At 41.0% G+C, this 20683-nt stretch overlaps 1 protein-coding gene and 1 non-coding gene across 2 annotated transcripts; one reads left to right on the top strand and one right to left on the bottom strand.

Moving 5' to 3' along the window:
• Positions 1-1402: 1402 nt before the first annotated feature.
• Positions 1403-18748, top strand: Gbp2 (guanylate binding protein 2). The gene is made up of 11 exons (NM_010260.1): positions 1403-1548; positions 4410-4623; positions 5315-5442; positions 6253-6362; positions 10709-10905; positions 11256-11498; positions 12733-13013; positions 14078-14290; positions 15962-16064; positions 16523-16716; positions 18123-18748. The coding sequence occupies exons 2-11, from the start codon at positions 4434-4436 to the stop codon at positions 18231-18233; spliced, it is 1770 nt and encodes a 589-aa protein (NP_034390.1). The 5' UTR covers positions 1403-1548; positions 4410-4433; the 3' UTR covers positions 18234-18748.
• Mir6381 (microRNA 6381) lies at positions 4600-4686 on the bottom strand. Its single transcript, NR_105802.1, has one exon. It is a non-coding gene; the product is annotated as a microRNA 6381 (primary transcript).
• Positions 18749-20683: the final 1935 nt, after the last annotated feature.

A 20683-nucleotide genomic window follows, 5' to 3' on the forward strand; every position in this document is an offset into this window, starting at 1 on the left:
ATTAGAAGACTCTTAGCTGTCACACAGGCACCCAATGATGAGGGGTTCAGCTCTGCAACTGAACATTCAGAATAACAGTAGTACCACACAGAGGAAATGTCACAGTCACGGGGCTTAGTACTCTTGTGGAATACAGAAACACAAAGATACTTTCTGTATAATTATTTTCTGGTAGTGGCATTAAACCCAGGGCTTTAAAAAATACTTCTAGTGGTACATTAACTTATAGCATAACAGTGGATGGTATAGTGTTTCTGTAGTATACTTTTCAGTGCATGCTTGTATCATGTGTGCTTGAAGAAGAATTCAACACTTGTATTCAAAGTCTGACCTATTGTCTGATTTGTGTTAAGTCCCTGGAAGATTTTAAGTACTAGTCCGTGGGTAAATCAGCATGAGGATTAATTAGACATCTTCAGAACTTCAAAGCACAGTTTGGGACACTTCTCACAGCCACAGTGCCAGTGGCTTGTCAACTCCATGGTCATTCCCAGCCTTAGCTCAGAGACTCACAGATGTCAGTCTCAGTTTTGACAGTGGCTTCCCTCAGCCTCTGAGAGATGTTATTTGCACTCAATGGTTTAGGGTCAGGACTCTGACTCACTTGTTTCTAAGGAAACATACTACAAATGACTGGAAACTCCACCCCTTTAAGCTTAGAAACAAAAACAAAAAACAAAAAACAAAAAAAAAAGGAAAGAAAAGAAAGAAATCCCTTTTGCTTACTCTTAAATTCTACATGTCTACATGATTGAAAATATTTAAGTGGTGCTAAAATTGTTGTGGGATTGTACATAATGTTAATAGCGATTATTCTAGTCCAAAAGACAAATGAACAAACTAACAAACAAGCTAGCTGATTTCCCAGCATTTGACATGTTTAAAGGAACTCAGATTCACTTTCACTTTCAGTAATTTTTCTTCCTCCCTCCTTCCCTCTCTTTGTCTCCCCCATCTTTCTCCTTCCTTTCTCTCTCCTTGTCCCTCCAAATTCTCACCTTTTTCGTTCTATTTTTATTCTTTCACAGTACAGAGAAATGATTTTTAAACGATTCATGTCCACTTCTGAATTGCACAATTGCTTGCTAACTTTGTGTAACACAGTGGGGCTGGCAACTTCACAAAACAAACACTAATGGACAAAAAAGGACTGAAACATAAGAGAATGATTTCAAAACCACACCCTTTTCACCCTACATTTTGAAACACCCACAAGAAATGGCACCATTTATCAATCTCTACCTGAGAAGTCCTGAGACCCTCCTCCCATGAGCAAACCCCTCATTCCTGCAGTGCTGGTTGAGTCATCCCTCCAACCCCACCCCAGTTAGGAACTCTTTTAGTTTCACTTTCACTGTCTTAAGCATAAATAAAGAGCGAACTCCTCACAAGTTCTCTGGCAAAAATCTGGAACTTCCCGGGTTACTACAGGGTCTATGTCACAGTGCCTGTGAGAGAGGACAGAGCACTCTGCAGCCAGCCTCAGAGGCAAAGCTGACCAGCATTGAAAAGCTGCTTCTTCTTCTTCTCTAAAGGATTTCTCTTCAGGTAAGACAGAGGCAGGGGTGGAAAACTGTTTAGCAGACTGCTGGTTTACCCTAACCAGAGGAGGCTGAAACCAGCACAGATGTGTGTGGCCCAGGGCTAGGTGACAGAGGCAGACTTTACCCTAGATGTCCCTGTCCCTACTAGGGCAAATTAATTAAACTCTGGGAAAGAAGACTTCACACTGAGAGCATAAGTGTGTTGAGGTTCATATTGCTTTCTCGGTACCATTTTATATCATTCTTACTATTTAATGATACTCAGACAAAGTTCCTGAACTTGTTGCCAGTGTCTACCTAAATAAGTTAGGCTGCTTGGAATTCATAAAAAGAGACAGTTTCCCCCATTGAAAAATCTATTGAGCTACAATATCTTTGTGTATACTATTTTGAATACACACACATTATTTATTCCTTGAGAACATCATATATGTCATGTGTTTTTGATTGTGTATATTCCCTACTCTTTCCTCCATCTCCTCCCACCCACCCCTCACTCAGTTTCATGTCCTCATTTAATCAAGTCACTGCAGCTCATTCAAACGTGGGCATAAGGCCACCTAGTGGAATTCAGGTAACTTAACAGGGGCCATTTACTGAAGAAAACCAACCCTGGAGTCTGTAGCAGCCATTAACTGCCATTATCATCTCAGTTATGCTCTGGGCTTCCCGGGACTCTCACCAACCTATGGTAGAATTTTGATTTATGCATTTTTTCTTTTTTCTTTTGTTTTGTTTTCAAAATAGTGTGTCTGTGTAGCCCTGGCTGTCCTGAAACTCACTGTGTAAACCAGGCTGTCTTCAAACTCAGAGATCCATGTGCCTTTGCTTCCCAAGTGCTGGATTGAAGGCATGTGCCACTAACCACCCGCCTTTATGCAGGTTTTCTATAGGCAGCCACAGCTGCTGTGACTTCATGAGTTCAAAAACTATATCATGTTCCAGAAGATACTGGTTCACCTTAAAGCAATGCATATAGTCCATGTGATATTTGTGGCATAAATACCACTGTGAACTGAAAGAAACCAAACCTTTGGGAGGAATTCTCTAGGGTAACATAGGAAAACTATGAGCTGTGTCTGGAAGACTGTGCTGGTAGAGAGTACCACAGCACTGGGAATGTCATGGAAGTCTACCAGCCAAGCACGGGATCCAGCTGAGGGAGCCTCAGTGAACACGGGGAACAAGCCAGGCAACAAACTAAGGAATGGTCACAAAGTCCTAAGTTACACGGAATGAAATAATAAGTACTTAGCAGTCCATACTGATGCAACTGAATGAATGAATGAATGAATGAATGAATGCAAGTAGGAACAATACTGGCTGTTGAGCCCCCATTAATAAATATGCAGTATGATAAGAGTAGACAGTCCTCTGTAAGCAAATGCTAAAGTGGTTAATTTATAAACTTGAATTGTTAATAGATGCTGAAAGTAATGATGAAACTACATGAAGTATAGTGAAGTTGTATGTGCTGAGTGTCTTTCTAAAGGCTGCTTTAAAAATATATATATATACATATATATATTCATACACAGATATACACATCTATATTTATACATATATATCTATATATACATATGTATTATACACACACATCTGTACCTACACAATACGATATGTATCACAATACTATATGTATATACACCTATATCTACATACACACACACACACACACACACACACACACACACGGAAGCAGTATTTGGTCATTTGGTAGTTCTAGTTGTTTTTGAGGAACCTCCATCCTGTGGCCACAGCAGTTAACATTCGTTTGTTTGTTTGTTTGTTTGTTTGTTTGTTTTGGTTTTTCAGGACAGGGTTTCTCTGTATAGCCCTGGCTGTCCTGGAACTCACTTTGTAGACCAGGCTGGCCACAAACTCAGAAATCTGCCTGCCTCTGCCTCCCAAGTGCTGGGTTTAAAGGCGTGCGCCACCACCGCCCAGTCAGCAGTTAACATTCTTAGCTGCAATTCATAACTCATAACTCTTTCATTTCTACACCCTTAGAAGCACTTTTTATTGTTTTCTTAGTGCAGGATTATTCTCAGTGGGGTGAGATGGAACCTCAATGCATTTTTCACTTGTATTTCCCTGCTGATTAAACCCTAGACATTTTTTTCTAAGTATTTATTTGCTATTCAAGTGGTAATTTTGATTACAAAATAGTAAATAGTTCTTGGCAGGTAGCCCCTTAATCAAGAGACTGTATTCAAAAGAGTACTATCAGAGCAAGTCATGTTCACAGCATCCATCCTTTGATTTGATCAGTGATGATTGCAAAATAAAAATTCTATGACCTTCTTACCCTGTATATACCAGTCAAGTTAACATTAAGGAAAAAACTAAAAACTTATCTAACTGAAGGGTACTCTACAAGGTAACTGCTATGTACTCCTCTAAGCCATAAAGGAAGGGAGGATAAAGGAAGATGGAGGAGCTACTGAAGATGAGAAGAAGCTGAAGAGATGTGAGGATAAAGCAGGGATGCCGCATTAGATCGGGAAGCAGAAAAGGGGAGTTAAGAAGCAGAGGGGGTATAAGGCATGCAGCCTCATTAGGGCTGTTGTATAAATGCTGCAAACCCAGTCAGCCACTACACTCAGGATATGGAGGGCTCTGAGATTGGACAAAGCTGGGGAAATAGTGCATGTCACCTTTTGAACCCGGTGCATAACTTTTCTGGTCCTCAATGAATTTCAAATTAGTTGTATTTAAATAGAAATAGTAGGCCAATCTATAGGACAGCCATACAGGGCTCCAAAACTCTTAGAAGTGTACATTTCAGAGAAGGAAAATTTTAGTACATATTATTTACTTCATCTAACTGACTAGAAATTGCAGTCCAATTTATCTTCTTCTTAGAGACAAAAAGAAACCACCCTGGACATGGCCTCAGAGATCCACATGTCGGAACCCATGTGCCTCATTGAGAACACTGAGGCTCAACTAGTGATCAACCAGGAGGCTCTGAGGATCCTGTCTGCCATTACACAGCCTGTGGTGGTGGTGGCAATCGTGGGCCTCTACCGCACAGGCAAATCCTACCTGATGAACAAGCTAGCTGGGAAGAGGACAGGTGAGTGCCACCAACAAATCTGTGCTTGGTTCCTTCTGTTCACTCATGTCACCAGCATCCTGAAAGCAGATGTGAGGAAAGAGTGTCAGAGAGAGGAGGACTAGGGAAGGATACTGCCTACCACCAGTGGAACTTCTTGCTGTTGAGTCATCCTTACCCACTGGGTCTTTAAACAGTACCTTTGCTTTCCAACTGAAAGGTATAGTAGGTGCAGTTTAGAGAAAGAACTAATACATTGAGAAAGTTAACTTCTTTTATTTTATTTTATTTTATTTTATTTTATTTTATTTTATTTTATTTTATTTTATAGACTAGGTTTCTCTATAGTCCTGGCTGTCCTGGAACTTGCTCTATAGATCAGGCTGGCCTCGAACTCAGAGATCTGCCTGCCTCTGCCTCCCAAATGCTGGGATTAAAGGTGTGGGTCACCACCACCTGGCTAACTTCCTTAGGAATGAATTATGAAACATTTTCTAGACTGTCAACATAGGAGGAACAAGTATCTAGCTCTAAGAAATGAATATATTGATCAACATTAGATATTTCAAATCCCCTATTTCTAGGCTAGGAGTTCAATCAATACTTGAAGTCATTTTCTCTTTCAAATGTAACTATGTTATTTTTTCAACTCAATATCAGGAAGCACCTTCATTGACTGCCCTGCCCGTCCCATGCTCATTCTGCTTTTCAGGCTTTTCCCTGGGCTCCACTGTGCAGTCTCACACCAAGGGCATCTGGATGTGGTGTGTGCCTCACCCCAAGAAGGCAGGGCAAACCCTGGTTCTGCTTGACACTGAGGGCCTTGAAGATGTTGAGAAGGTAAAAAATAAAAATAAAAATCTTTCAGATGCTACTTGTAACTTGTCAATAGTTCACCTTGCAGTACACACCCCACTCCTGCATTTATGCTTCTGAAATTTTAGATGTATGTACTGTTCTTCAAGTTTGTCTAAGAGCTGAGAATAGCAGCGGATCAGCCTTTAAATGATAGCTAACAATATTTGAGTCATTCTTCTGTCAAATCAAAGTAGAATATCTTGGTTGAGATTGTAATGACAACTTGAACTTGCCTATATGTGTTATAAACATGGCCAACTATTCAGTGTGGGACCATGATGCAAGTACAGTGTTGTAAATTATCAAAGAATTAATAAAATATGTTTTTTTAAATAGTCATTTCCACAAAGGACTGTCAGTAAGAGAATGACAGTGCAAGATCTTCAATAATATCATTGTTTATGGAGAATCATGAGTTACTATCTGAGACAAAGAAAACTCTTATTGAAAGACCTTACTGTCACTAGTGCTAAAATGGCCCTTACCATACATAACATGTTCTGTGAGTGAAGCCCAGCATGCCAGTTTAGATTTTTGTAACTGACCAACATTATGACTTATAAGTGTGAATGTCCTTCATACTCTCATATACATGGATGTACATTGTTGTATTTGAATTATACAGCATGAGTTGAAGATTCATAAAATCATTGTACAGATACAAATTTATTATGTAGTAGAACTGACTTACCTTTGATGTCAGAGCTGATGGGGGACAGATAAAGGCCTTCTTTGCCTAACCAAGTTGATGGACAGTCTCTTAGTCACTCTTTTTCACTCACTGACCTGTAGGGTGACAACCAGAATGACTGCTGGATCTTTGCTTTGGCAGTCCTCCTCAGCAGCACCTTCATCTACAACAGCATAGGAACCATCAACCAGCAGGCCATGGACCAGCTGCAGTATCCTTTTGGTGTTCTCTAGCATAGTCCTAAACCTAGAAACAACAGCATCATTATTACATCAGGAAAATGGGCAGGCAAGGGCCTTCGTATTTTCAAGTCTCTCATTAACAAATCCCTGACTCTCCTCATGTGAGTTTGCCTCACTTTTCACTACAAATTCAAACATCTTACATCATACATTGCCTTAGACAGAGTGGTACACTGCTGAGAGCATCCCTATCTGGCTCGGTATCCTGCATTTGTCCAAATCTTCAATATGATTCAGAACCCATGTTCTCAATAGTCAGTGTTATCGTTATCTCTAAATGTTAGTAATATCCTTACTGCCCACTGGATCCTATAGGCAATATTTATCTTGCAAACTCATCAAGGCATCTGAGCTGGAGATTACTCTTTAGCCTGTACCTCCAGTGTCAGTTATTAATGTTTCTGCAAACTACAGCTCAGTCACTTTTTCATCCTCTGCCATCAGAAACATGATGTCCTTTGAAGCCAGTGCCCTCAAACCACACCACCTCCTTTTATCAAACCCCGAGGCCTAGCCCAAACAGTCTTCTTTGCTGAAGATTTTATGTCTTGCTGTTTGGAGACTGTTAGCCAGTAGACACTGACTTTCACTATTCTCTCCGGGTTCTTCCTCCTCATATCATTCCTTCCTCTCCCTTTTCAATTACCAACCCTAAGTCACAATCAATGCCATTCATATCCATGAACTTAACCTCAGGTATACATACTGCCTTCTATGTATACTATGGATACTATGCTCAACCAGAGGTCAGATTATCTGATCCCTCAGCCACATTTCAAACATCAATTCTTTTCAGAACCACTTGCTTCTTGATCTGGAACTTCATCATTTACTAATATTCCACTTCCCTCTCTGGCTAACTGGTCCATTGCCTTTGAGGACTCTGAATGTCACAGCTCATCGCTTTCTGTACTTTTCTTCATTCTTTCCTCCTAATCCCTAGGCAATGTTATTCTGTCTGATGGGTTTCTGTGCACTTATATTTCAGTCACCATCAAATTTCCATTTAAAACTGTGAGAGAATTTAATTTTTTCATATTCGTATAGATCTTTAAGAGATGATTTCATCTCAAAATTTACAAAAACAATTCCCCAACTTTTCCCATTATGGCACATTCCCACATGTCCCACAAAGTTGCTCTGCTCACAACCTCATCTTGATCCTTTCCTTCATATCCTAGAAAGGATTCTCTCACAGATGTTTTAAACTCTTATCAGCAGAGCTGTTTCCCTAGACCAGTCTCACTATCTTGCTCATTGTTTCTAGTTCTAATGCTCTTCCCTGATAGTCTCAACTGTCGGATGGAATTCCAATAGTGTGACCTTTTGAAATACTGCCATATCTATCTTCTCTACTTTCAAAATACACCGCTGGCTTCCTACTTAGTAGAAAAAATCTTGAAACTTCTTACCTTAACTTTCAAATTTACATATCCTGCCACTTATTTCCTTAGTGATTTTACCCTATGCAGTGGAGTTCATACACGTGTTGCATACATACTCATATTATTCTATCACAGAAATTCTGACTACTATCTGGAAGAATGTTACCCAAATAGAAGTCTCAGATATTCATTTCATTACTATTAATTGTGTTGTTAAGGCCTAGGTAACTGTTATCTAGATAGTCTACTATAAGAAAACTTTCTCATATGTTTCTGCTGTTACTAGGAAAATTTTGAATGCCAAGGTTAACTAGATATTCTGTTATGTTCTGTGCCCTTGGAAACCAATTATGCTAGACATCAGTAGAACTGCTTTGTATAATTACCCACAGTAAGCTTGGACCTGAAACAGCAACCAACACTTGCTGACCTATGTATAAGATATTATAGTATTTGTCTTTATAAGCTGCCCCTGGAATGGACGCCAACATAAGACAGACACCTGCACCAATATAAGAAACTACTTAGAATAAGACTTACATTTTGAGTAGTGGTCTAGTGAATAAGTTCCCAAGACCTCCCAGGGACCTGACATCCTACTTGGCAGAAAGAGACCTGTACATGGGTAACACATCCTGGTTGGCAAGTTAAGACATAAAGATGAAACAAGTCTCATCCTAGAAGACAAATTAAGACATGAATATTGGACAAGGCAAGTCCCCTGTCATGTGAGTCAAAAATGGGGTTCCTCGTCTAGCTAGCCACAGGGCTTGAGCCACTCATGGAGGTAGTCATGGAAAGTTTTGATGGCGCCCAACCCCACGGCCCTGGTGGGCAGGTGTGCAGGACCCTCCCCTCCTTCTCTGGGGAAGGCACAGTCTGGTGTCCCTGTGAAACCTGCCGGAATTGGCTCGGGGTCCCCAGGAGTGCACGGAGGCTGGGGTGGACAAGTTCTCATGCTCTAATGCAGTTTTATATTTCAGAAGACCTGAGAAGAGATTGGGGGGTCAGCAGGCAGACTCTGGCCTGGGGATGAAGGGAAGGAAGAGGGCTCCAGCTGATTATTGTGGGATGAGAGTCCTTGGCTTGCTCAGTCGGCTTGGCTTGGGATGGTGGAAGCCATGGCTGGGAACACAGGGAGGGCTCCTGCAGGAGGTTAGACATGCAGCTCTTTGGAGGAGGACCTGCTCTGTTGTTCCAGCAGTGTGGGTCCCGATGAGAAGAGGCAGTCCATGGTTTTAAGGTGTTTATTGTAGAAAGGCAGAAAGAGGGAGAAGAGTAGAGAAGTAGAGGCTGGACATGACCATGTGCAGAGAGGGGGGAATTTTGGGAGAGCAGGACAGCAAGAGGAGAGAGTAAGAGCAAGAGTGTGAGAGGGAGGAGGAAGCAAGCAGCCCCTATTATAGTGGGCAGGAGCTACCTGGATATTGCCAGGTAACTGTGGGGGTAGAGTCCAGACAGAATACCAGGAGCTGAAGCATTGTCTATGTGACTATTGGCCACACACCTCTCTGTGGGAGAGGGGGCCTTTGGGTGGTTGTCGCTGTGCAAGGAGCCAGGGGCCCTGGAGGCGTGGCAGAACACCTGCTGTACCTTAGGGTCACCAGGGTTCAAGGCCTGTGCTCGTCCAGGGAACAGGCTGTGTGCACAGCTTACTGCCTCACACTACCACAGTTGAATACCCCAACCAATGGGAGGAGGATAAGTATACAGCAAAGACATGTTCCTTAGGCAATCCCCCTTTCCTGAAATCTTGATTGGCGAAATAACTTGACACAGATGTTTGTAGATTTTTGTCTTAAAAACCCTTTAGAATCTGAATTCAATGTCATGGTTCAGTTCCTGGCCAACCAGTCCTGGGGTGTATGCTCTATAAACTATCCCTGTCTGACTGAGATCAGTGTTCGTGTGGTATGTGAGGCAATTCCTGGACCCCAACGTGTGTGTTGATGCATATGAGCTGCTTCCTGAAACTAGAAGGATCACATTTCCTGAAACTTTAATTTGCCCAAATTGCAGGCCATTGGACATGGGTACTGGGGACTGAACTCAGGTCCTCTGCAAGAACATGAACTGCTCCTACCCACTGACCCATCTCTCCAGCATCTCCACTGGGGCTTTAAGGAATGGGTCCTCTAATTCTTTTACATTTCTGCTAACAAGTACTGCAGAAGGCACATGAAGATCTCGTAGTAACTAGACACACACATTTATTCTCTAGCCTTTAGGCTAAGGCATTTTGCTACAAGAAGATGGTAGTAAATATCTGAGATTTTGAAATAATTTACTTATTGTTTTTGTTTCTGTCTTTATCTGTTACACCATAAACTCTATGATGGTAGCATTCATTCATTAATTTTAAAATGTATTCCCTGGGATTGCCTGATTTATAGTAGAGACTCAATAGATGTTGGTGAATGATTGAATCCTGTGAATGAATAAGCTAATGTCCTAGTTTGTTTTCTCTTTCTGCGATGAACATTATGGTCCAAAACAACTTGGAGATGAAAGGGTTTACACGCTATAGTCTATCATCAAGGAAATCAATGCACAAACCAAGATGCAGAGGCCAGAGCAAAGATCTTGAAGGATTTCTTCTTGCTTCATGTACTTGCTAGCCTACTTTTCTTATACAGCCTGGAACTACCTGCATAGGGATGGCACCACATGTTGTGGGCCTTCCTGCATCAATCAGTAGTTGAGAAAATGTCTCCACAGATATGTCCACAGTCCTTGTTAGAGGTTACTTCTCAATTAAGGAATTTAATCACTCTTCCCAAGTGTCTGTAGTTATGTGAAATTGACCAAAACTGACCAACATAGCTAAGCAAACAAACAAGAAAAACACATTGATTTGGGGAGGCACTGGTAGAATATTTATCATAAAATGATAAACATGTTTTTCTAGTTTTCTTAACTTCGAATGCCAGCTATGTGACGGAGCTAACTGATCTTATCAAGTCAAAGTCATCACCTGACCAGAGTGGGGTAGACGATTCCGCTAACTTTGTGGGCTTCTTTCCAACCTTTGTGTGGACTCTGAGAGATTTCTCCCTCGAGCTGGAGGTTAACGGAAAACCCGTCACTTCTGATGAGTACCTGGAACATTCCCTGACCCTGAAAAAAGGTACCTGGACTTGGTGAAATGTTCTGAAATGGCGGAAAACAATTTCATAAATGTCATCTCTGCCCGGTTGGCAAAGGTCTTGAGTTTGTAGCAGTGTTATCCTAACTGTTGTTATAGGAAATGAAAACACAGCTTAGCAGAATCACTTGGACTCCTTTTGAAATTTCACAAGCTACATCTTCTTAGAGAAAGGGTGTTTTCTTTCCCATTACTTTACGTTTTTGTATTGCTCGTTCTTCATTAGCTTTTTTACGGCTTACCTAGGCTTTGCGAAAGTTACGCAAGTAGAAGAGTCATATATAGCAATAATTCATTGGAAGTTTATTGCATCTAATTCTAAATTCTGGCAGGAGCTGATAAGAAAACTAAAAGCTTTAATGAGCCGCGACTGTGCATCAGGAAATTCTTTCCAAAGAGGAAGTGCTTCATCTTTGACAGGCCTGCTCAGAGGAAGCAACTTAGCAAACTGGAGACTCTGCGGGAGGAGGAGCTGTGTGGTGAATTTGTAGAACAAGTTGCAGAATTCACCTCATACATCTTGAGCTACTCTTCTGTCAAGACTCTGTGTGGTGGCATCATAGTCAATGGGCCACGTAAGTCATTCTTTTTACTTCTCACCTTGACTTCCCTTCTTCTCACTGTAGAGAATACTCAGGGAGCCACTTCAACTAGACTAAACATCATTAGTTGATGCCATTGAAAATGTAGTGCATGTATCACATGGTAGAATTTACTGGGCAATTAAAGCCATTTCTCACCGTCTCATGTCTATAATAGCAAAAGGGAAAAAGAGAAAATGACTAGAACCTAATTCAACCCCACAAGCCTTCTCATTGTTCCCATGTATAAAAAGGATTAATAAAAGTCAGGAAAAGTGAAAATACCATATTTATGGACTTTGCCACTAAGGGCTAAAACTTTCATGTACAAACAAAATGTTTAGTAATGACTGCTGGGGGCAGAGAACATGCCGTTCTTTAAGCTAATGGGTAAGGAGTAGATGAAAATGGGTAAGAGTCACCCAGAAGGACAGAGGGTAACATAACAGAAGAAGAAACAGAATGAATCACAACTTTGCAACTTCAAGAAAATGAGAGTCAGTTGACTGAAAGAAGAGAGTGGATGAGAGAGAGTGCCCCACTGAAGAAGTGTGGAAGGATGGTGTCCTGAAAGGACAGGGATATGATTTAAGGACATCACCATGGATTCAAAGCTCTATGGAGACTTTGCCAGGCAGGGATGTAAAGCTTTCCAGTCTATATGACTAGCTCTCTTGAGTGTTCTGCATATAACACGTTATGGTTCTCCAAAGGACAGGGCACATACCTGGAGTGTGATATTTTTAGTCTGTCAGCAAAGCTCTGAGAAAACTTAGCTGATCCCCCTCATCAATGTACACTTAGTGGGAGAGTATCTGGGTTGATCTATTATTATATGGCCAGAGATAGGAGAAGAAGGAATCAGCATTTAAAAAAAAACACACACACAACAATGAAGTCAGCAGAAGTGACAAACCTCTCTTTTTTTTTTCTTTTTTGCTTTTTTAATTGATTAAGAATGAAAGGACAATGGGGAGAGGGGAAGGAGGGTTAGTAAAGGAAATGGATTTAACATCACAGCTCTACTTCCCCAGTACTAGAAGCCACTGAATCCAACATCTATCTTTCGAACAAATTAAGGAAGCCCAAAGCAGAGGGGTACATTTTATATCCTCTGGTCTTCATGGTTAATAAACTATTATATTGCTGCTTTTTCTTAGAGACTTCTAAACACTGTATGTGGACTGATCACTCTACTAACTGACAGCCATTTTCTTGACTTTTGTAGGTCTAAAGAGCCTGGTGCAGACCTATGTTGGTGCCATCAGCAATGGGTCTCTCCCCTGCATGGAGAGTGCTGTGCTGACTTTGGCCCAGATAGAGAACTCAGCAGCAGTGCAAAAGGCCATCACCCACTATGAAGAACAGATGAATCAGAAGATTCAGATGCCCACAGAAACCCTCCAGGAGCTCCTGGATCTGCACAGGCCAATTGAGAGTGAGGCCATTGAGGTCTTCCTGAAGAATTCTTTCAAGGATGTAGACCAAAAGTTCCAGACAGAATTAGGGGTAGGTGTGCTACCCAGAAATCATAAGACAAAGGAAAACATGGACCATTTGAGGGATGAATATTTTTTCTTAGTCTCCAAGGCAGTGACACTCAATGATGCACACATATTTACAGTGATTATTGAAATATTAGATACTTCTGGGAGCTGTGTTCTTAGCCATTGAGGGAATTGCACGAGTGCATTTACAAAAGATCATTTATTTGCTTTTTCATTATATATTTTTCATTCCTTGAGAGTTTTTAATCATATTCATCCTAATGTAGTTTGTATTCTTAAGGAATATATCATTGTTGCATTTCCCACTGGTCATGAGAAACTAATCATAAGATGTTTCTTTGTTTGACCAGTTGCAATGCTTTTTAGATTACAAAGGCAGGATTTTACAAAGGACATGTGATTTCATCTAGAGGTTCTGATAAAACAGTATAATCAATGTGAACAGAAAATTGACTGCTCTCTAAAGGAGATAAGAGAGCTTCCATTTAGGAATTTGCTTAATGTCATTTGGAGAGATCGCTCTCTTGTTATGTTTTCCAAACTCTAACGTGCTCTTTACATCATCTTCAGTATTTTCTTGGCTAAATGGTGAGAAAATACAGGGGAATATTCCCACATTAAAGGACATTACATAGCCCACTACCCTTTTCTGGGTAGAGTTCCTCACACAGTCTAACAAGAGACCTCTTGAGACTGGTGTTGTTATAGACAAGGAAACTTTAGTTCACTAATTACAAGGTCATGAAACCTCAAAGAATTGAGTTCAGGAAGTCCACACAGGCCTGCCTAGCTCTACATATTCCTTCAATTGAAGACTTGAATAGATAAAGGATTTTCTCCTGACAAGTGATACCTTAGCTCTGTCAATATCTCTGAAGCAGGAAAACAGGAATAAAGCCCTTCAGGAACCAAATTTGAAGTGTCAGATTCTATAGCCAGCACCCCAACTCCTTGGGGAGGTTCTCCCGATAAAATGAAGAGCCTGTCCCCATTTAGACTTTCTCCGGTAGTCTGCTGTGTTATCTCTCACCTTTCAACCATCCTTGTGATTTTGTTCTTACCCAGAACCTGCTGGTAGCCAAGCGAGATGCCTTTATCAAGAAGAACATGGATGTCTCATCAGCTCGTTGCTCAGACTTGCTGGAGGATATTTTTGGACCCCTGGAAGAAGAAGTAAAATTAGGGACATTTTCTAAACCAGGAGGTTACTACCTCTTCCTTCAAATGAGACAAGAGCTAGAGAAAAAGTATAACCAGGCTCCTGGGAAGGGGCTCCAGGTAAATCAAGTAGTTGGTACCATTTTGAGGGCTTGGTGAGGAATCTCTTCCAGATGCCAGTGAGAAGGAGGAAGATACAATGGTGTTGGTATAGAGTGTTCTTGTCTTGCATTTATCTAGGCAGACAGCCAACTATGAGACAGAAAGCAGATTTATCCTTGGGAACACAACTGGACCTCTTAAAAATGTGTGTGGAATTTATTCATTCACTCAACCATTTGGTCACCTAATTGTCTAAAATGATTTATTTGACCTAGTGTGTCAAGAGCTTCTTGGGTTGGAAGAGGCAAGATGATTAAAAGTAATGATGGTGGCAATAGCAGTTATCACTTAGATTGCTCTCCCTGTGTTTCAGAAATTGAGTCTCTTAATTCTCCCACCACCACACAATCCATGCATTATTATTAGTGTGTCTATAAAGGGAAACCGAAACTTTGGCACAGTGAAACACAAGACTCACAGCCAATGAGCAGTACACCTTGAATGCAACTCCAGACAGCATTATCTGCATTTGTCAGGTCTAGACTACTCTATGCTGGTAATAGAGTTTAACATTAGGTTTGCCATTGTATTATCTACAAAGAAAAATATTTTTTAAATGGCTGGATATTTCTTCTTTTACTTCTAGTCAATAAGTCAGGTCAGAACTCAGTGCCTCTGTGGTGGCTCTACCAAACCTAATTGTTCCCAGACATCTTCCTCTCTTCTCCACCAGAACATTAGTCCAGCACCTCAAACTACAGGCTGTATCCATGCTTTAAGATAGCTGCAAGAGAGTCAGGCTCTATTTCAACTTTATACCCCAAAACAAAAAAGAGGGACAAAAGGACAACAGAATGGTACACCAACTTCTCTTAAGATTTTGAAGATGCACCATGACTTTTCTGATTATACACCTTTCACATGAATTTAATCCCATGGATATCCCAGATATGAAAGAGATACTGTAATTTACTATTTTGATAGATTATGAGGGAAAAAAATAGCAAGTTGTTCAAAACTGTTAGAAAGACTACTGGCTATATAGGGGATGGAAATTTCAAACAACAGAAATAGTCCATAAAAGTAAATGAATGCATATTTCAGATTTAGCAAGAGACCTGATATTCTGGAAGGTAATGGGCAAAGTAAAGATTAGAAAGACATAAAGAAGATCTAGACAAGGAGCATCCTGGAGAAAAATGAAAAAATGCCTGATGCTCTTTTGGATGAACTATAGTCATCTTTGAGCATTGGAGTAATAGGAGCATTCTCAAAGTGACATGACAAAATTATAGATACTCCAAGATAAATGAGCTGGCACAGTAGTTTAAGCTGACGCAAGTATATGGCTGTGAGATGTGGATGCAACAGAAGATAAGCAAAAGGCTAATGTTACATTTTTGAAGCTAAAACTGACATGATCAACTCATAGTTACATGAGATACGTGAAGAAGATAAGAGAAAAGATCAAAGATACCAACTAGCTAAAAAGAGTTAGGAAATACTAAAAGATAGGTCTGGGAAAGGATTGTAAGGGGGGGGGTGGTTTCTAAGTCAATTCTAGCTTCATTAAACTTAGGAAGCTATTTGGATTGCTACATAGCAGTTCAATTAATGATTGAAATCAATTAACATCAATGTCAATTAACAGACACATTGCCTTGTCTCCAACTTATTCTATACAACTAGGCAGAAGCGATGCTGAAAAACTACTTTGATTCCAAGGCAGATGTTGTTGAAACACTTCTACAGACGGATCAGTCACTCACAGAGGCAGCAAAGGAGGTAGAAGGTGAGAGCTGCTGAAGCTACTGCAGATGGTGGAAGCTCTTGACATGTTTAGCAATATTGGTCCATATGGAGTCCTCAGTTGTGGAGAAGAATTACAAGCATCATTCATGGTGTTCTTTTATGAACTGGCATACATGGATATCTGTTATTAGTTGGTTATTCCGTTTTAAAAAAAAGTTGTCACAAACATTTTACTGAAGATAAGAGAATTTTTTTCTTTTTTTTATTGGATATTTTCTTTATTTACATTTCAGATGCTATTCCCTTTCCTGGTACCCCCTCTGAAAAACATCTTCCCCTTTTCCCCTCCCCCTGCTCACCAACCCACCCACTCCTGCTTTCTGGCCCTGGCATTCCCCCACATGGGGACACACAGCCGATAAGAGAAGTTTTTTAAAGGGGATAAAAACCAAAAGAAACTCATAAAATTTAATCTTCATAATCCTTGCTTCCCCTCAGAGGAACGTACGAAGGCTGAAGCTGCTGAAGCTGCAAACAGAGAGTTAGAAAAGAAGCAGAAGGAGTTCGAGCTGATGATGCAGCAGAAGGAAAAGAGTTACCAGGAGCATGTGAAGAAGCTGACTGAGAAGATGAAAGACGAACAGAAACAGTTATTAGCAGAACAGGAAAACATCATAGCTGCTAAACTTCGGGTAACATACCATATCATCTCAGTACATTCCTGTGCCCCAATGAAAAATAAGTGTATCAGAGAGTTGGGAAAACATCTTAGTAGTTAAGAGCATTTATCTCTCTTGCAGAGGACCCAGGTCTTGTTCTCAGTATCCACACAGTGGTTTACAACAGTCCATAACTCTAGCTCCAAGGAATCCGACCTCCTCCTCTGGCCTCTGTGGACACTGCATATATGTAGTACACTTACATACACTTAAAGCAAAACATTCATCACTTAAAATATCATGAATAAATCTAATAATCAAGAGAGATAACCAAAATGCAAGTTGATCATCAGGCTGAGGCAGGAAGATGACTAGTTCATAGTCAGCCTGGGTTATGAAGTAAGACTCCTGCACAATGAAGACGCCTGCAGTACAGTAAATGGTTCAGATACTCTGATAGACTTTCATCCCATCAGTGCTTAACTCCAGCCCTGTCCAGTGAGTAAGAGCTGTTAATGCGTGGATGAAACCCTTTACTAGGCTGTCCACAGACAGTGGCTAGGAATTGCCTAAGTATCTTCTACTTATTTCCATTTAATAATTCTAGACTGTTATTGGTGTGTGTGTGTGTGTGTGTGTGTGTGTGAATGCTAGATGGGGACATTGTAATTTCAGGAGATGTGAGGTAAGTAATACAATGTACAGCTTGTTTTCTCTACTGAATGGAACCTAGAGAGATTTCATTTCTGCCACACCTAGAATGACCTTGTCTCTAGAAGCACCCCTAACCATCTAACAAGTTCATGAGTTAAGAACCAGAATTGCAGCACTTTGCATTTCTCTACATCCATGCTGAGTCTCCATGATGGTCCAGAATTTCCTGTGAGGACTGCAGACCCCAGTCGCTTCATTATATTTCTGTCACCCATTTCTGTCACGAACATGTTGGGCATGTACTAAATCCCTTGACTGAACACCTACCCTGAATCTGATTCAGGTAGTAACCTTTCATTTTGTTTGAGCCCATCTTTATCACCTTCTTTTATGTGTCTGAGAATCTGCACCACACAGCTCAGAGATGAGGCAAAAAAGAACAGACAAGCTGGTGCTGATTTTATAGAAAACTATGTTTTACATGAGTCAAATGACATAAGAACTTGACCTGAGGGTTGTAGGCTTTTGGTGTTTTAGAACTGTCAGGCTACATTTCTAAAGCTGGAGAGAGCAAAGGAAACCAATTATAAGCTTTGGTGGGAGACAAGGGGGGGTGGGGCGGACAGACGCCAGAGAAAGACAGAGGGAGAGGATGTTAAAGGTGGAAAAGGCTTCAAGAAAAACACCAAAATCCTCAAGGGTTTAGTGTAACTACTAATGGAAAGTGTGTGAGACACTGGGGAATATGGAACATGATCTGAGTTCAGCCTCCATTTCTGTTTTAGGAACAGGAAAAATTTCTTAAGGAAGGATTCGAGAATGAGAGCAAAAAACTTATTCGAGAGATTGATACCCTGAAGCAAAACAAATCGTCTGGGAAGTGCACTATACTCTGAAGGCCCAAGGCCCAAACCTCTCTGCCAAGCTCTCTCCATCACACACTATGTTGACTGAGCATCTTCAGGCTTTGAAACAACTGCTATGAAACTCAATTCACCTCAGCTCAAAATCAATCATATGCGACTCCATTTTGGGGTCACTGTCTGACCACTGGGCACTGTCAGAGGAAGTCCCTCTGTGTGCAGAATGCATGTATGAGCAGAGGTTCAGTCACCTGTGTTATAGGTACTCTCGGCCTTCATCATGCCCAGCCATACGTTTCTCCTGTATAATCTTAAGTGTTCCTCTTTCCTACAGATAGCTTCTGTAATCACAGAACAGGCAACTTTTAACTAACTTGCAAAATGAATTCCCTTTCATTTCTCTGAGGACTTTTTCTACTGTTATTCCAAACCTAAATCTCATCCCAGGTTTCCCTTTTATCTCCCCACTGTGACAACATGTCTTGAAATTACTCAAGACAAATGTCTTGCAAGAGCACAAGTTAATAAAAATGATTAGCCCACTGTAATTGTTTCTGAATGTGTATTATCATTTGTGGTTCACTAAGGAAACAAAAGAATGTTCTAACAAACTAAAAAGTTACTAATTTTTATGCCATTTGGTAGTATCCAGGGTCCCTAACTCTGGGATATTAAAGTGTCTATTCTATTTCATAAGAATAATGGCATCAACCAAGGATAATGTTGAAGTCATGATTCTCGTCATGAAAACACAGAAACAAAAATACCTTTTGTATGTACATTTTTGGCTGGTGCTCATATCAAACCCGGGGCTATGGCAATGCATTTTGATTAAACATTAACTCACCAAATAACAACTATACACATAATGTTCCCTTGACACAGGTTTGAATTCAAGATGTTGGCACTATGTGTGCTCATAGAAATGTCTCAGCATCTACAGCTAAGGAATCAGGAATCCTGTGTGTTTCTGTGTGAGATCAGATGCAGGCCTCAAGATGCTCTTGAATGAATAGCACAACAGGAGAGTTGACAACTTAGAACTGGAAAACACATCTTGGAAACAGAAACTCAGTTAATAAGGGTTCATGAGTTGACCAGTATTACAGGGCTGGTGATGTACCTCAAGCATTTCTCTTGGGAACACACAGGTTTTGAGTAGAAACCCCAGGGAACTCAAAAGACACCTTATGTGCACAAGCTTAGCCATGCTGTGGAGGGAGTATGGCTTCAAATATACCCATCTCTTCTGTTTCACCGAAACCCACAACACCCAGTCTCTGATGTTAGATGGTACAGAGCATCGGTACCAGTCCGTGCAGTGTGGGATGCATTTAACAGCTTTGGAAGGGACCTGAGTAGCCCCCAGCTTTGCTTAGCTTGCAAGGGGTGTGAGCAGGAGCAACCTCACATGGTTCCATCTGAAGCACAAGGAGACAGAAGGGGACACTGTCATAATTTTCTTCATGGAATTCCCTCTTGTCAGTTTGCATCGCTCTAATATGTCCATGATGAATTTGTTGGGATTGCTACCAAAGGTTCCACCCTGTCTTACTTGTATGCTTTTATATAAGGAATAATCACACCTTTAAAGTTGGAGGTACAGTACCAGAGAATTTTGAAGAACTATAGGCAGAGGCAATCTAAACTGCCCACTAGTCATTCTACTGAAGCAGGGAAGACAGTGGGCTCAGCTGCAACTTGCTGAAGTTCCTTTCAAAGCAGAGTAGGGAGGAATGGAGGAGGCTCCTGGAATCTTTACAAAATGTATTGCTGGTAGTGATGAAGTAGAATGAAGGTACTGTGAGCCATGTATTCAGTCCAGGTAGTTTTGGTCTAAACTACGGAATGCATTAAACACTGAAGCTCAGATTGGTCCTTGGAACCTCCCAGGATGGAGAGTAACTAGACAAGGGGTTTCATAGTTAAGATGATGATCTCTTTACACAACATCTCAGACTGGACAAACTGAGAAGCAAGGCATGTAGGCATCTGTGGGGTGGGGACAGGTCAGGATGTACAATGATAGACTTCAGAATGCCTTAGTGGACCTTTGAGAAAACTGCAAATAACTGAAGAGTATGTAGAGAAGACAAGGAGTGCTGGCTCCATCAGAGTCTCGGATAGTGGAGGACCGGCCACCATTGTGATTTCACAGAGACTCAGAGACAAGTAGAGGAACAGGAAACGTTCATTGTGGAAGGAAGCTCCAGGTATCTTCTCATTATAGGCTGTTGCCCTGGGGCTGAGAGATGGTTAACCATAAGCATGGTACTTCACATGTTTGGATAGGGAACACACACACACACACACACACACACACACACACACACGTTCCAGTGAGCAGTGATTTGACAGAAGTCTTTCAGTTACTGATCAAGATGATCCACGATTTTTGCAAATATTCTCAACTTTGTCTTTGACTGGGTGTAATGGTTAATACTGTTTGTCAACGTGGCAAGGTCTAGAATCACCTAACAATC

The sequence above is a fragment of the Mus musculus genome, chromosome 3 (genome assembly GCF_000001635.26).
Source record: "Mus musculus strain C57BL/6J chromosome 3, GRCm38.p6 C57BL/6J".
NCBI classification, from domain to species: domain Eukaryota; kingdom Metazoa; phylum Chordata; class Mammalia; order Rodentia; family Muridae; genus Mus; species Mus musculus.